Source organism: Acinonyx jubatus, chromosome D2 (assembly GCF_027475565.1).
Source record: "Acinonyx jubatus isolate Ajub_Pintada_27869175 chromosome D2, VMU_Ajub_asm_v1.0, whole genome shotgun sequence".
Lineage (NCBI taxonomy): Eukaryota > Metazoa > Chordata > Mammalia > Carnivora > Felidae > Acinonyx > Acinonyx jubatus.
In genome coordinates this window covers 33616947-33634166 of record NC_069393.1, presented here as the reverse complement: position 1 = coordinate 33634166, position 17220 = coordinate 33616947, and the positions used below count along the sequence as shown (strand labels likewise).

General features: G+C 36.3%; 2 protein-coding genes across 8 annotated transcripts in view; both read right to left on the bottom strand.

Annotated features, from left to right (window-relative positions):
* The window catches only part of ADK (adenosine kinase), a 528728-nt gene that overhangs the window by 415051 nt on the left and 96457 nt on the right, over positions 1-17220 (bottom strand). The window lies entirely within an intron of this gene.
* Positions 1341-12335, bottom strand: LOC128312723 (pterin-4-alpha-carbinolamine dehydratase-like). Its single transcript, XM_053207902.1, has one exon. It carries the CDS (start codon positions 2101-2103, stop codon positions 1789-1791), a length of 315 nt encoding a protein of 104 aa, XP_053063877.1. The 5' UTR covers positions 2104-12335; the 3' UTR covers positions 1341-1788.

Genomic DNA, 17220 nt, shown 5'->3' with positions numbered 1-17220 from the left:
CCCCACTCATGCTCTGTCTCTCAAAAATAAATGTTAAAAAAATAAATGAATAAAATAAACAAATAAAATGATACATATTCATGCAGTGGAATACTAGTTATTGAATAATGAAAATCAATGAACTATAGCTATATGTATCAACGAGGATAAATCACAGATATATACAAAAATGTATTAATTTTATACAGTTTAAAAACAAAACTAAAAAACATACTATTCAGGAATACATAATCACAATTAAATTATAAAGAAAATGAATTATGTTAAAAAAAAATACCAAACCTATATTCAAGAGTACGGTTACTTCTGTGGAGGATTTGGGAGAATGACTCTAGGCAGAGTATGAAAGGAGTCTCGAAGCTATTAATAATATCATATTTCTTCAATTGGGTGATAGGTTCATGAGGTTTAGTTTCATTGGTATGCTTCAAAACATGATACATACTCTTTTGTCTATATCAAATACTCTTTAAGGAAAATGTTGGAAAACATATGTGGGGAACTTTTGCTTTCTATATATTTATAAATCACTTTGATCTTTCATAAGGGCCATGAACCAAAAAGGAACATGGAACCAAAAAAGGGTGAATTTTATAATTTTGAAATTATAATTTATAGTAACTAAAAAATAGGAAATAGACTAAGAGTTTACTGAAGTTACAGCCTACAGGAAAAAAAGCTGTTAAGAGTTTATATCAGTTATTTTATTATTCATTCATTCATTCATTCATTCACTTATTCATTCATTCACTCATTCATTTTCTAAGTAGGCTTCACGTCCAGGGTGGAGCCCAATGTGGAGCTTGAATTCACAACCCTGAGATCAAGGTCTGAGCTGAGATCAAGAGTCGTTTGCTTAACCAACTGAGCCACCCAGACACCCCTGTATTAGTAACTTTCTTAGTTATATTAGTATTTTTCAAAGATATAACAAAACTTTCACGTACATGTTCAGTACAAATGCACTTAAAATAAATTTTAGAGAAAAAAAGGCGTGTGGGGGTGCTGTGCCAGGCTGGCTCAGTCAGTAGAGCATGCAACTCTGAATCTTGGGGTTGTGAGTTCAAGCCCCATGTTGGGTATAGAAATTACTTAAAAATAAGATCCTTAAAAAATAAAATAAAATAAAATTTGTAAAATTATATAACAGAGTTAAGTGGAACAAATGACCCAAACCCCAGATTTTTAAAGGAAAATAATGCTTCCAAATATTTAAAAATTACAGTTTTTTATATATTTAGGCCCAAAGAGTGATAGTGATAGAAACAGAAAAACATTCACTTTTAACCCAGAAGGCCTGCATGGTTTAGATAAGGATCAAGTAAGCACTGGTTGCTACATTCTTTTTTTTTTTTCCCAATTGAAAAAATAGTTTTATTTGAGACATAAAAGCTCACGTGTTTCTGTCACATACCAGGGGGTTGACTTTAGGGTCCTGGTTTCTAAGATAAGACTGTGCATCTTAGACACAGCTTCTTGGGAAATGAATTAGAAAAGGAGCAAGACACAGCCTGGCAAGAAGACCATTACTGTTGTTGGGAAGTCCTACAGAAGGGGAAGATCGTACTCGATTAGCATACGTGTGCCAGAGCGCTGGGGATAAAGAGTGGTCGGCAGTGAGGCTGACATCTCCTCTTACCACAGCAAGGACTCTCCCCTAAACGGAGGCAGCGGAGTCCACTTGGCAATTCTGGCTGTAGAACATCTCAGGGCTCCCCAGTTCCCTCCCTGGATTCCCAAATCAGTCCCTCCACTTCCCCCAAAGATTTCAAAGAGGAAGGGCAAGGCCTATGTCATGGACACTGCTAATTGTTCAATGAAGCTGGCCAGGTTTATGTCCTGTTCTAAAAGGCCTGCACATTCACGGGTGCTCAGGGTGATGTGGGCCTTACTGTACACGTTAAACCATTCGGGATGGTGGTCTAGTTTCTGAGCCTGCAGGGCCACCCTCATCATGAAGCCAAAGGCCCAAATGAAGTCTTTGAAATGGAACTGCTTGAAGATAGCATCTCTGCCTTCCAGCTCGTTCCACCCTAGAGCTCTCAGGTTTGGCAGCAGCTGGTTCCTCTCCTCATCACTTAGCCTCTGTGTTTTGCCAGCCATCCTGAGCACTGCGCAGCTGCGGATGTGGCCAAGCAGCAGGTGGCTGTGGGGCAGGAGGGCGGCACCACCCACTGGTTGCTACATTCTGAAAAGGGTCTCATGACTGCCTGTATATCTCACCAATAGTTAATATCAAACTGAATAATAAACACCAGAAAAATCTTGTGAAAGTAGTTTTACAAGTAGAAACTCAAAGAAAACATTTATGATCTAATACTCCTTGCATGTCCCCAACCCCCCTGAGCACTAAGCATATAACACCAGCTTCATACAGCAAGTGCAGCCCTTTCTGCCCACAGGTCCTGACCCCATGCTACTTAAATAAACTTACTAAGTTGCACCATAAAATGTCTCAAGAATTCTTTCTTGACCATTACACTCAACAATCCCACAACACATATGCGGTTAAGCACACTACACTAAAAAAATTTTTTCATGTAAATATTTTATTTTCAGTAGCGCTGAAAGAATTAAAACACAGTCTCTATCTTCAAATAATATACAATTTAAAGGAAATGGCAAACCAAAAATAATTTCAGTAAAGCGCAAAAAGTACTAATGTGAGCAACGGAAAGATTAGCATGATGGAGATCAAGAAGGCTCTCAGATAACCTTTTAAGGAATCTTGAATTTTCAAAGCAAACCAAAGTTAGCTTCTTGTGGAGAGCAAAAACTTTCAGAGAGAAAATTATGTAAGCACTGAAGGCAGGACACAACCAAGAAATTCTGGGGCTAACCAGAAAACTAAAGTGTGAATAAAAAGGAGTCTCAGAGGGAAACCAGATAGGGGTTTTCAACTCATTTGAAAGACTATCCTGTTGATTTTCAATACTGATACTACTGGAAGTTAATCATTACCTCTAGCTCTGTATCTTTTTTTTATTAAGGTTTTTAAAAAGTTTATTTTATTATCTATTTTGAGAGAGGGAGAGAGTGCAATCAGGGAAGGGGCAGAGAGAGAGGGAGAGAAAATCCCAAGCAGGCTCTGAGCTGTTGTGGAGCAGGGGTGGTGCGGTTGGGTGGTTGGGGGGCGTGGTTTGTGGGAACCCAATGCAGGGCTCAAACCCACAAATCGTGTGAGATCATAACCTGAGCCGAAATCAAGAGCCAGACACTTAACCAACTAAGCCACCCAGGCGCACCTACCTCTGTATCTTATACAGATTCTTTTATTATTTCCTTTAGCATACTATATGATTATCTTACCACTTATTTTGTAAAAATTCACAAAGAGAAACCTCATTAAAATGGAGCCAGGAGTACAGATGGGGAGCACCCTACCACTGGTGGTCAAATGCAGACCCAACAGAAGAGATGAATCTTGCAAATCCATACTATTTTAGCTACTGCTTTACTAACTCAGCAGGAGGAAGAAAGGTTCTCCTCGTCCCCAGGCAACAGCCTAGCCAATGAGAGACTGTCACAACTCACCCAATGAAAGTCACTGTACTCGAACTCCCAGTTTACTCCAATGGATTTTTTGTTTATAAAAGTTCCTAATTTCCACTTTCCCCTATAGAAGAGCATAACTTTCTTTATTTGCTGGACTTGTCTATGGTTTTGCCACAGCTTGCTTGTCCCTAATTGCAATTCTCTACTATTCCCAAACAAACCCACTTTTGCTGATAAAATAACTGGCAGTTTTATTTTTAAGGTTAACAGATTCACTCACAGTTTTCTGATTATATCATCATAATTATTATTTTTGCTACTAATCTATCCTATTCAGAAATCACCTCTATCCTTCCCAAGGAGAAGCCACTATTCGAAGCCTACTACACATTGTTTCACAGGATGCTTCTTCACACATTAAAAACTCCATGAGGTTGGGGACTGGGTCTGTTTTATAGACTAAGGACAAGATCTAGTATAAGACCTAACATGTGTTAAAGTAATAGTCACTATAAGAGGACCCTAAAAATGGAAGCCAACATAGTAAAGATAGGGCTTCAGTTCCTGTTGACTGTAAAGCTGTCAAGCCAACCTGGGCTACCAACTTATAGACTTCTATTACATGAAAGAAAAATTAAATTCTATCTTGCTTCTGTTGCTCTAATTTTGGACTTTCTCATATGCAAATTCAATCCTAATTGATACAACATGTGAATTAGTGATTAACATCTCATGACAATGAAACACTGGAACACAGTAGAGGCCAAAAATTAAAATGTTCTACCTTCTATGAATGAAGTTGAACATCTTCATATGAAATTTGTTCATGTATTTTGTTTAGTGCTACACACTACCAAGTCCTAAATTGGATTCAGTATTTTGGCAATTAATTTTAGAATCTGTCTCTTTCAACCTCAACTAGTGTACTGCAATTCAATTCTGGTACTAATCACCCAGAGTTAGCACAGATCCCACAAGTTAATGGACACAGTTCACAGCATGTTTCCCTCACATCAGACCACCCACACTTCTGACTACATACAAATTTGGAGTTTTCTATTACCCTCCCATAGGTTCAATAATTTACTAGAATGACTCACATAACTGAGGAAAGTGCTATACAGTTTGACCTTTGAAAACACAGGTTTGAATTGTGCAGGTCCACTTACAAGTAGATTTTTTACAGTACTGTATTTTCTCCTCCATATAGTTTTAACAGCATTTTCTTTTCTCTGGCTTACTTTATTGTAAGAATATAGTATATAATACGTATAGCATACAAAATATGTGTAAATCAACAATAGTTGGCTATTAGTAGTTAGGTTTTGGGGTAATCAAAAGTTATATATGGATTTTAAATTGCATGGGCAATCGGCACCCCTAAATCCTCATATTGTTCACGGGTCAATTGTATTTACAATTACAGTTTTATTGTAAATAATACAACTCAAGAACAACCAAATGAAGAGACAAATAAGGCGAGGTCTAGAAGAGTCCCAAACACAGACCTTCCATGCCCTCCCCTCGTGGAATCAGAGTGCAACACATTTCTGCAAAGTATTTTGTTCATTAAGAAGGAAGTTTCACTGAGCTTCACTGTCCAGAGTTTTTACTGGGATGTCATTACAATGATTGGATCATTGGCCACATGAATGACTTCAATCTCCAAACCCCCTTCCCAGAGGTGGGCTAGCTCTAAGTCCAAACCCTCTAAATAATCACATGATTTGATCTTCCTGGTTGATCAGCCCCCCTTCAGAAGTGAGCTAGGGGCCCACCATGAGTCACTTCATTAGAATAATGACAGTGATAGCACAGCAATCCTAGTAGCTCATAAATAACAAAGACACTCTGTCACTTGGGATATTCCATGGGTTTTAGTTGCTCTGTACCAGGAACCCAGGGTAAAAACCAAATTCTTTATTATACAACAGGGAGCGATTCTGTTTTCATTAGCTGGCACACAGTAAAGGCCTTCTTTCCCCTCATCAGATCTCCCCCATTCTAATTTCTGAAAAACATTAATGAAGAAAATATCATCAAAGCTGCCATAGCCATGTACTAGAAAAATCTGACAAAATTGAAGGGAAGATATTATCACTCTAACCCACTGTAGATGTTTAAACAGCTACATTCCATTCTACCCCAAATCTTTCAAAATTTTTACCTTTATCATCTATCATAATACTAAAACATGGGACTCCCTTAACTGTCACTTGAAGTACCTATTTCAACACTTACACAAAACAAATCTTATTTTGAGACATAGAGACAGGCAGAGAGAGAGGTTGCATGAACAGGGGAGGGGCAGAGAAAGAGAGGGGAGAGAGAATCCCAAGCAGGCTCTGCACTACCAGTGCAAAACTCTATGCAGGGCTCAATCTCACAAACTGTGAGATCATGACCCGAGCCAATATCAAGAGTAAGATGCTTAACCGACTTTGAGCCACCAAGGTACCCCCACAAAATAAATCTTAGCTTGTGTTTCCTTTGAGGAGTGGATCCAGGTTTTATGGACCAGTAACTTCTACAACTTGGGGAACTCTTTTTAAGGAAAAGGACACAAATTAGATGTGAAATATGTATTTAAAATATGAAAATAAGCCTCGTTAAATTACAAATTTCTATTTAAATTTTTTTTATTCTATTTAGATCCAAGTTAGTTAACATAAAGTGTAATAAAGGTTTCAGGAGTAGAATTTAGTGATTCACTACTTACATATAACATTCAGTGCTCATCCCAACAAGTGCCCTCTTTAATGCCCATCACCCATTCAGCCCATCCTCTCACCCAACAACCCACCAGCAACCCTCGATTTGTTCTCTGTATTTAAAAGTCTCCTATGGTTTGCCTCTCTCTGTTTTTATTTTATTTTTCCTTCCCTTCCCCTAGGTTTATCTGTTTTGTTTCTTAAATTCCACATGAGTAAATCATACAATATTTAACTTTTGTGGACTTATTTCCCTTAGCATAATACACTCTAGTTCCATCCATTTTGTTGCAAACAGTAGGATTTAAGTCATTTTGATCACCAAGTAATATTCCATTGTATATATATACCACATCTTCTTTATCCATTCATCAATTGATGGACATTTGGGCTGTTCCCATACTTTGGCTATTGCTGATAGCACTGTTATAAACACTGGGGTACATGTGCCTCTCTGAATCAGCATTTTTGTATTCTTTGGATAAACACCTAGTAGGGCAATTGCTGGGTCATAGGATAGTTCTATTTTTAATTTCTCGAGGAACCTCCATACTGTTTTCCAGAGTGGCTGCACCAGTTTGCATTCCCAACAACAGTGCAAAAGGGTTCCCCTTTCTCTGCATCCTCGCCAGCATCTATTGTTGCCTGAGTTGTTAATTTTAGCCATTCTGATGAGTGTGAGGTGGTATCTCATTGTGGTTTTGATTTGTATTTCCCAGATGATGAATGATGTTGAGCATCTTTCCTTGTGTCTGTTAGCCACCTGGGTGTCTTCTTTGGAAAAATGTCTGTTCATGTCTTCTACCATCTCTTTGCTGGATTATTTGTTTTAGGGTGCTGAGTTTTATAAGTTTATAGATTTTGGATACTAACCCTTTATCTGATACGTCATTTGCAAACATCTTCTCCCATTCCGTTGGTTGTCTTTTAGTTTTGTTGACTGTTTCCTTTGCTGTGCAGTAGCTTTTTATATTGATGAGGTCCTAATAGTTCATTCTTGCTTTTGTTTCCTCTGCCTCTGTAGACATGTCAAGAAGTTGCTGCAGCCGAGGTCAAAGAGGTTATTGCCTGTTTTTTCCTCCAGGATTTGATGGTTTCCTGTCTTACATTTAGGCCTCTCATCCATTTTGAGTTTATTTTTGTGTATGGTGTAATAAAGTGGTCCAGGTTCATTCTTCTGCAAGTCACTGTCCAGTTTTCCCAACACCATGTGCTGAAGAGACTGTCTTTTTTCCATTGGATATTCTTTCCTGCTTTGTTGAAGATTAGTTGGCCATATATTTGTGGGTCCATTTCTGGGTTCTCTAATCTGTTCTATTGATCTATGTACCTGTTTTTCTGCCAGTACCATACTGTCTTGATCATTACAGCTTTGTAATACAGCCTGAAGTCCTGAATTGTGATGCCTCCAGTTTTGGTTTTCTTTTTCAACATTACTTGGCTACTCAGGGTTTTTTTCTGGTTCCATACAAATTTTAGAAATGTTTGTTCTAGTTCTGTGAGGAATGCTGGTGTTATTTTGATAGGGATTGCATTGAATGTGTAGATTGCTTTGGGTAGTATTGACATTTTAACAATATTTGTTCTTCCAATCCATGAGTATGGAATGTTTTTCCATTTCTTTGTGTCTTCTTCCATTTCTTTCATAAGCTTTCTATAGTTTTCAGCATACAGATCTTTTACCTCTTTGGTTAGGTTTATTACTGGGTATCTTATGGTTTTCACTATGATTGTAAGTGGGATCAATTCCTTGATTTCTCTGCTGCTTCATTATTGGTGTATAGAAATGCAACTGATTTCTGTATGTTGATTATATATGTTGTGACTTTGCTGAATTCATGTATCAGTTTTAGTAGTTTTTTGTTGGAGTCTTTTGCGTTTTCCACGTAGAGTATCATGTTGCCTGCAAAGAGTGAAAGTTTGACTTCTTCCTTGATCATTTGGATGCCTTCTATTCCTTTCTGTTGTCTGACTGCTGAGGCTAGGACTTCCAATACTACGTTGAGCAACAGTAGTGAGAGTGGACATCCTTGCCATGTTCCTGATCTTAGGGGGAAAGGTCTCAGTTTTTCCCCATTGAGGATATTAGCTCTGGGTCTTTCATATATGGCCTCTATGATCTTGAGGTATGTTCCTTCTATCTCTACTTTCTCAAGAATTTTTATCAAGAAAACATGCTGTATTTTGTCAAATGCTTTTTCTACATCTAATTGAGAGGATCATGTGGCTCTTATCCTTTCTTTTATTAATGTGATAAGTCACATTGATTTTTGGATATTGAACCACCCCTGCGGCCCAGGAATAAATCCCACTTGTTGTGGCGATAATTCTTTCAATGTATTGTTAGATTCAGTTTGCAAATATAAATTACAAATTTTTAAAAGGTAACAAAATACCACAAACATCATAAATTCAAGAAAGACTGGCATTTTTTAATGTTTATTTGATTTATGTTGAGAGAGAGAGAGAGAGAGAGAGAGGCAAAGAGAGGGAGAGAGAAAATCCCAAGCAGACTCTGCACTGTCAGCGCAGAGTCTGATGCAAGGCTCGATCTCATGAACTGTGACATCACAACCTGAGCCAAAATCAAGAGTCAGATGCTTAACTGACTGAGCCAACCAGGCATCCCAAGATTGGCATATTTTTATCAATTATTTAACCACCTCTATATGCTCTTATTTTCATACATTTCTGACTGCATACTTTTGATTTCCTTTTCATATAAAAGTTTTATAATATTAAGAAAACAAAAAGGTAACTCAGTCTTTCTGCTAGTGTGTTTGATTCAGGTTTTATTCTTGATAGTTTAGAAAAGTTATCAGTTTCACAAGTTATTACTGATAAAGTCATAAACACTGTTAAGATTGTTGTCAGATTCAGGAAAACTCCTAATAAGTTTCTTTCATATATGAATTCTAAGATTTAGAAAAAATTTCCAGACTAGCTTCTGAGTCCATATATTTAAACGATATTTCCCTTCCTCCTTCTCCTACCAGACTCAAGGAACATGTTTAGATTGCTTTAAGACCTCTGCCCTTGCATCTATATATCACAAAGCCATCAGCACAGTGGACAGTAAGAATATTACTGGGAGTCATACCTATGCCAGAACAGCTAGTAAGAACTTAACAATATGCAGAAATAACTGCAAAACATGTACTCCATCTAAACATATCCCATACTATACTTCCCCATAACCAGATCCCAGAAATGCCTCTGACCACTCTAATGCCACCCAGTAAGTCAAAGTGAAAATAAATAGCAATTTAACTGGTTAAAATATCTAACTTTTGACAATTTTATCCCCCCAAAATATAGCTATGTAAACACATTGCTTGGGATCCTCTCAGAGCCTTGGAAGGGTCTATGAGAGAAACCCTGAAACTTGTTAACTGACTACAAATTAAACCCATATCGATTTCCTACCCTAACTTGAAGAGCAGTTTCCTATTCCTTTTATCTATTATCAAAATAATCAATCTTATTTCCTCAATGACATTTTGCTACTTTAACATATAACATCTAATTTCTAGAACACGAGCATTTCTAGCTTCTACCCCAATAAAATTAGGTGTAGACACTAAAACCGAACATTGACACAAAAACTGTTCCAGTTTCAAGCTTACCTTAATAGTAATGCAAGCCTTACAATGGCTTTTTTTTTATCTTTATTTATTTTTGAGAGAGAGAGCACGCACATGAGCAAGGGAGGGGCAGAGAGAGAATGGCAGACACAGAATCCAAAGCAGGCTCCAGGCTCTGAGCTGTCAGCACAGAGCCCAACGCAGGGCTCAAACACACAAAATGCGAGATCATGACCTGAGCCACAACTGAATGCTTAACCAGCTGAGCCACCCAGGCGCCCCCACCATGGCTTTTTTGTACTTCAGGTGAAGGGTAGATATTTTAGACCATAGTTCAGTTCCTTTCATTGGTAAATATGAAAAAAAAAAAAAAATCCAATTTAAAGTGGCCTAATAAACTTCCTCCAATTTCACATAAGACTTAGGGTGGCTTTAGAATTGGGTAACTTAACAACTCAAAAATATCACTAAGGATCCAGGTTCTCTCCATCTTTTCACTCTGCTATGTAGTGTTTTGGTTTTACACTCAACTAGCCCTCATATGGTTACAAAGTAGCTCTCAGAATTCTAAGCACCCACTTATATGCATAACATCCAGAAATGCAAGGCTAAGGACCTTTCCCAGAAGCTCCTCATCAAGCCTCCCCTCATGTTTCACTGGCCAGACAGAAGTCACATGCTCATCTCTTAACTAACTAGCACAAAAAATGGGACAAACAAGATTGACCCAGACTGATAAGGCAACTCACATGGCAGAGGGGTCAGCCTACCCACACCACACACACACACACACACACACACACAGAAGGATCTGCCACAAGGACAAGAGGAGTAATGAATGGTTGGTGGGTAAGCTTTTTATTAAGTAAACTGAATAGCTAATCTTAACCAAAATTACAGATTTCAGCTATGACATATATTTAATTATAGGGTAGGGCTAGATGTCTTTAGATCCATTTCAGCTCTCATGTTCTATAAGACATACAAATAGCATAGTGGTTAAGAGCCTGGGCTGTAAAGTCACACTGACATTTGTTTGAAAACCCATTCGGCCACTTATAAAATCTTGGTCAAGATACCCTTCTGAAAATCCAGATGATAGTAATATTTAAGTCACACTGCTATGAGATTAAAGGATGATGAATGTAAAATGCTTAGCATTTTAGCTAAGCTTCATGGCAAGCACTCAATAAATTTTAATTAATATTATTGGCCCATAATATACATAATTGTTGTGATTTTTGCACTACGAAATTAGAATTTAAGATAACTAAAACATTGCTCATTTCCAAATCAGAAAATAATTCTATGTCTCATATTCTATAAATAACAGGCTGAGATATACCTAACAATTACTACCTCTCTCCTAATTCTTCTCTTCTCTTGGAGAGGCATTTCCTCCACCTGCAACTTAAGCACCTCCAACATTCCTTTAGATTTATTCCTCCAAACTCAACGTTACAAAACCAAATTCATAACTTCTTCCAAATCATATTGCTTTTACTTTCAAAGATAATAGCATCACTATTTATCTATACAGATGCCAAAGACAAAATTTTAAAATCTTCCTGGATGCCCTCTCTCTTCATTGATCAGTCACTAAATCCCATCAACTCAAACCTTGGAACTATATTTTGAATCCATCCCCTGTGTTGTTCTAAAGTCACTACTACCTCCCTATAACAGATCCTCATTATTTTACTCATTTCTATTACGAACAGTTTTCAAATTAGTATACGTACCTTCAGCCTCAATTTCTACCTCATCCTATTTTCTATCAACTGTCTTTGTAAAATGCAAACTAAGCATGTTTGCTTGCTTAAAAACCTTCCACAGGTCCCAAATACCTCTCATATATAAACCTAAAACCTTTTGCCCAGTATATAAGACCTCTCACAATCTGCCCCAACCTACATGTGTAGCTTTTTCTCTTTCCACTCCTTCCACAACATACCTAGTGTTTTAACCAAACTAAACAATACTTCGTCATTCTCCAAATACACTACTCACTCATGTTTCTGTGTGTTCATGCAGATCACTCTATACTGTGGGTTCATGCAGAACCTATTAACATAGATTAACTAATCCTCTGTTCATGTTGATTCCTCTGTTCCCAACTAATTTCTACTCATTCTTCAAGTCCCAGCTCAAATATCAGCTCTTTGAGATAGCTTCTTGCATCCTGCACAGCTAGAGGAATCTACTTCTCTTACAGGATTTGACACATAATTTAATCATAGCAGTTATCTATCACAGTATATGATAGCTAGTTATTGCCTGTTTAATACTCCTGAAGAGAATGAATTTTTTTAATGTTTATTATTTTGAAAGAGAGAGAGAGAGAGAGAGAGAGAGAGAGAGAGAGAGAGAGAACAAGCGAGGGAGGGGCAGACAGAGAGGGAGACACTGAAGCAGGCTCGAGGCTCTGAGTTCTCCAGCACAGAGCCCAACATGGGGCTCAAACCCACGAACTGCGAGATCATGACCTAAGCCAAAGTCGGACACTCAACCAACTGAGCTTCTCAGGCACCCCTGAAGAGAATGAATTTTTAAGGCAAGGTTATATCTTACTAATCTCTACATTTCTGGGATATATAATAAGCATTTATAACTAATGTTAACTGAATGAATAAATAAAAAGTAGCAGAATAAGAACTTAAGTCATTAGACTCCATATTATAAGCTTTTTACTAGAAATACTTACTGAATAAGAAATTTAATATTCAAATCTGTCTTAGACTGTGAACTCTATAAGTGAAGGAAAACTGATGCTCTGTATCCAATGTCTAAAGTCAAGCTTTACACACAGTTAAGATGAATAAATATTAAATAAATAAATAAATTAATTAATAAAACACAACCTTACCATACCTGCAGAATGGAACAATCACTTAATTTGTCTAATGACAGCAGATTATACAGGAAACCCTTTCTTTCAGTTCTGGTCTAATTTCTTAACTATTTAAATATCACATATGGCAATCTTATTTACACTGTATAACTGAAGGCAAGATTCTACAGTGCCATGGATCTTCCTTTGAAAAGAGGTTATAATGTATCAATCAATCAATATCTATTGCTTCAAACTGGCTCATTTTACTCACTCACTTGATACCTGAACCCTATAGCTAATTTAACTTAAATCCTATGCCAGGCCTTCTCTGATGAACAAATAAAACTCAGTGTGCACATGTGTGTGTGTGTACAAAATAATACATTATAAGATCTCAAATTCTTTTTGGAAGTACTAAAAATATATGTGATATATAAAGATACATGCTTATATACAGAAATACAAATACCTACTCCCAAATGAAAATAAAGCCAAATATTTTGTGATTATCCATTTATTTCTAGTAAAAGTAAGAGTATGTATTTCCCTCTAGTACCCCAAGAAAAAAAGAGTTAGAAACATTAGGGTAGACCTATTTCTCCTCTTCTCCCAAAATACTCTGCTAAATTAGGAAGTTATACAACATGTTTTAATGCAGTCATAATCTTAGTGATTATATTACGACGGACTCTACTACTTATAAAACCACCTACAATTAAGGACAATTTCACACAAATATTGGTTATGGATAGTTTGGAATATATGGAAAAGAAACAGAAAAGAGTGGTAATAAGAGGCAGAAAATATTTGTGATCATAAGCAAATTAGAAAATAAACCCCAAAATATCAAACCAATGTACATCTTCAAAATGGCTTTTATTTTCCTTTCTAATGCTTATCATCCTTTCCTCTTCCAAATTTTTGCTACCAATCAATCATCTCTTCAAATGCTTGCAATGAAAGGAATAAATAAAACACACACTCAAGAAAATCAATTTTAATGCTCATGGCAAGACCACAGATCCATAAAGTCTTCAGGTCTATTGACTAGTTGATATAAGGGTAGAATATATCTACTAAACCAATTGTCCTTTTAAAATTAACTCTTATTTAAAAAGTAAATAAAATTCTTATAATTAAAAGTTATTTTCAACAAATATACCAAGCATATAAAAATAGAAAGAATCTTAAAAGGTCATTTAATCCAATTAACTATACCTTCTTGATTCGTGTGCCAACCAAGTAATTCCTACCAAGTAATCCAGTCTATAACACCTCCTGAGAAAGGGAATTCATTACCTCCAAAACAAGTTTATTCAATTTTTGCATTTCTTTACTACTAGAAAGTTTTCCTTTATTGAGCTAAAATGATTCAGTCTATACCATCCACTCATTAGTTGTTCTATCCTTGAGGTTTCGCAAATAAATCAATAGATCTAATCTCATGTGCACATAAAGAAGGTGCTTCAAATGCAGAAGGAGGCTTATCATATATATCCTGGTTTTCTTTCTTCTAAGTTAAAACTACCCAGGTTTTCAATCCATTTTCATGACATGATTTTAAATTCCTTCAACAATTAAAAAAAGGGGGGAGGGAGGATGGTTTTAGAATCTATCCTCTCAATCATGAGTTTCAACATGGGAAATAATATACGGCTAACAAAAGAGCAATATAGAATTATTATCCTCTTACTGTTTGAAACCTAAGGATAGAATACTTTGTTCTTCTATGAGTGGACTGCCATAAATGTCCAGGGAAGCTTGTATCCAATGTTTTATTGTTGATGGGGGGCCAGGGTAGGAGGGAAGTAAAGAAGATAATAAAAGAGTCTCTAAAATATGAGAGGCTACCTCTTTGCCCTCAACTTTATTTTTTTTTTGACACTAAGGCTACACTATTTCATGTATCAATTCCCTTTTCCTGCTAGAAAGTTCACACTTTATAGCAAAGTTATACTAGGTATTTTATGCGTTAAAAAAAAAAAAAAAAAAAAGGACACCATTTTATTGTAGCTGAAGAATCAGGTGAATGTTCCCAACTTGCTCATGCACTTAATAAAGTTAGTTAAAATACCACACGAAAAAAATAGTTGAAGGAGCTCAGAGTTGGTGCGAGGTTGGAAATATCTAAATCGTGAATCAGTCAAATCAAAGGAGTCAGAAGTCAGTGATGGAAGTATCAACTAAGCCAAAAATGGTTGAATATACATGACTAAACCATTTAACCCCCTCTGAGTCTCAGAGTACCCTCACTGGTAAAATGAAGATAAAGAATTAGGATCAGAAGATCTCATACGCTTTGATCTCAGGACCTCTTTATACTTAAAAAAAGTATTGAGTACTTCAAAGAGCTTTTATATCTATCCCTGGTGACCATATTAAAATTAAAACAAAATTTCTAAATGTTTATTAATTTTTTTAAACAGAACCACTAAATGTTAACATACATAGCATGTTATGAAAAATAACTATTTCCAAATTTTAAAAATTGAGAAGAGTAATATTGTTTTATAATTAATGTCTGGCTTAATAGAAGAGAGCTAGATTCTCTTATGTATTTGATCAATATCACATATCATGGAACCTCTGGAAAAATACTTACATTAGTGAGAAAATGAGAATGGAAAGGGCAAACAATGTCTAAGTATCACTTTGAAAACAGTTCTGTCTTCATGGACCCTCTGAAAAGGTCTTAGGAAACCTTCTCCAAGAAGCCCTGTACCACACTAGATCATCTGTAATTCTCTAGATCTACATGAAACCAGAATGATGTCAAGATTTTTAATCTTTTTAATGAAAATACACCTAACTTTACTATGATAGAATGCATCACTATTATGATTCTAAGATATTTCAGTGAGATGATCCTTTTTAAACCAACTATAAAAAGCCATCTCAGGGCATGTTGATGGCTCAGATGGTTAAGCATTCGACTCTTGATTTCTGCTCAGGTTATGATCTTGCGGTTCATGAGATCAAGCCCCAAATCAGGCTCCACACCAACAGTGTGGAGGCTCCACACCAACAGGGGTGGCTCCACACTGTTGGAGCCTGCTGGGGATTCTCTCTCTCCCTTTCTCTCTGCCTCTTCCCTGCTCATACACACGTGCACGATCTCTCTCTCTCTCTCAAAAATAAACATTAAAAAAATGAACAAAATTATAAAAAAGCCATCTGAGAAAAAGAGTATAAGGTAAAAACAACAGAATATAGAATATTCTTTGTTACTATGGAAATTCCTACAAGGAAGAAAAGCTACTGAAATAATTTCCTTTGTATTATAATATTCGGCATAACAAAATCACTCAGCTTTAAATTATTTATTTATTTAAGTAATCTCTGTACCAAACATGGGACTTTACACTCATTACCCCAACAATCACAATCTCTACCAACTGAGCCAGACAGGTGCCCCAAAATTACTCTTTATGTAACAAATATATATAGATCATCTACTATATGTAAAGAATTGTCTTAATGGAAGAGGAACTTTATCCTCTTACAGAAGAGATCTGAAGGATTGATTCCAAAGCTATAATACAAAGAAAAAAAACAAACAAATGTTATAGGATAAAGCAGTATGGTGGTTCATAATGTTAAGGGTATTATGAAGATGATGTTAATATAGTTATGATTAAACTACTCATGCACAAAGTCTAGGAACATAAGAAAATCTATCTATATTTACTAGCCTATAGTGATATGTTTCATTCACTAAATTCAAAGTAACACATGTACCTTTCCAGAGAAAAAAATCAAATTTAAGAAATAAAAGCAACTTGCAGCACCTGGATGGATCAGTCGGTTGAGCTCCTGACTTCCGACTTCAGCGAAGTCACGATCTCACCATTCATGAGTTAGAGTCCAACGTCAGGCTCTGTGCTGACAGCTTGGAGCCTGGAGCCTGCTTTGGATTCTGTGTTTCCCCTTCTCTCTCTCTCTGAACCTGCCCCACTCACACTCTGTCTCTCTCTCAAAAATAAATACACATGAAAAAAATTAAAAAGAAATAAAAGCAACTTCAATCTCTAATTTCACACATTGCAAAAAAGTAATCGTTGGTATAATCAACAGTGAATTTGGGAAATAGTTACAATGACACCTACATACTTTCATGCTTCAATCTCATGGCCAGACACAAATAAAAACAAGTGATAATAAGATCAGAAAAAGTAAATAAAGTAAGGGGTACCTGGGTGGCTCAGTCAGTTAAGCATTGGACTCTTGATTTCAGCTTAGGTCATGATCTCAGAGTCATGAGATCGAGCCCTGTATCAGCATGGAGCTTGCTTGGGATTTTCTCTCTTCCTCTCTCTCTGCCCCTATCCCACTCACGTGTGTGCATGCACTCTCTCTCTCTCCCTCTCTCTCTCTCAAAATAAATAAATAAATTTTTAAGTAAATTAAAATCCTAGAAATATACTGGCTGAATCTTTCATACTTCACTGAAAAATGTATTTCATTAGCTAGCCATTTTTAACTATAATGAACATTCAATTTCAGCATCTAAACGAACAGTGCACCACATACTACTTTCTAATACATAATTAATTTAATTATGTAATTAATTTAATACATAAATTAATTTAGAATGATC

Excerpts from the sequence above, each read along its gene's own strand:
- LOC128312723 (XM_053207902.1), bottom strand. The coding sequence starts at position 2,103 with ATGGCTGGCAAAACACAGAGGCTAAGTGATGAGGAGAGGAACCAGCTG.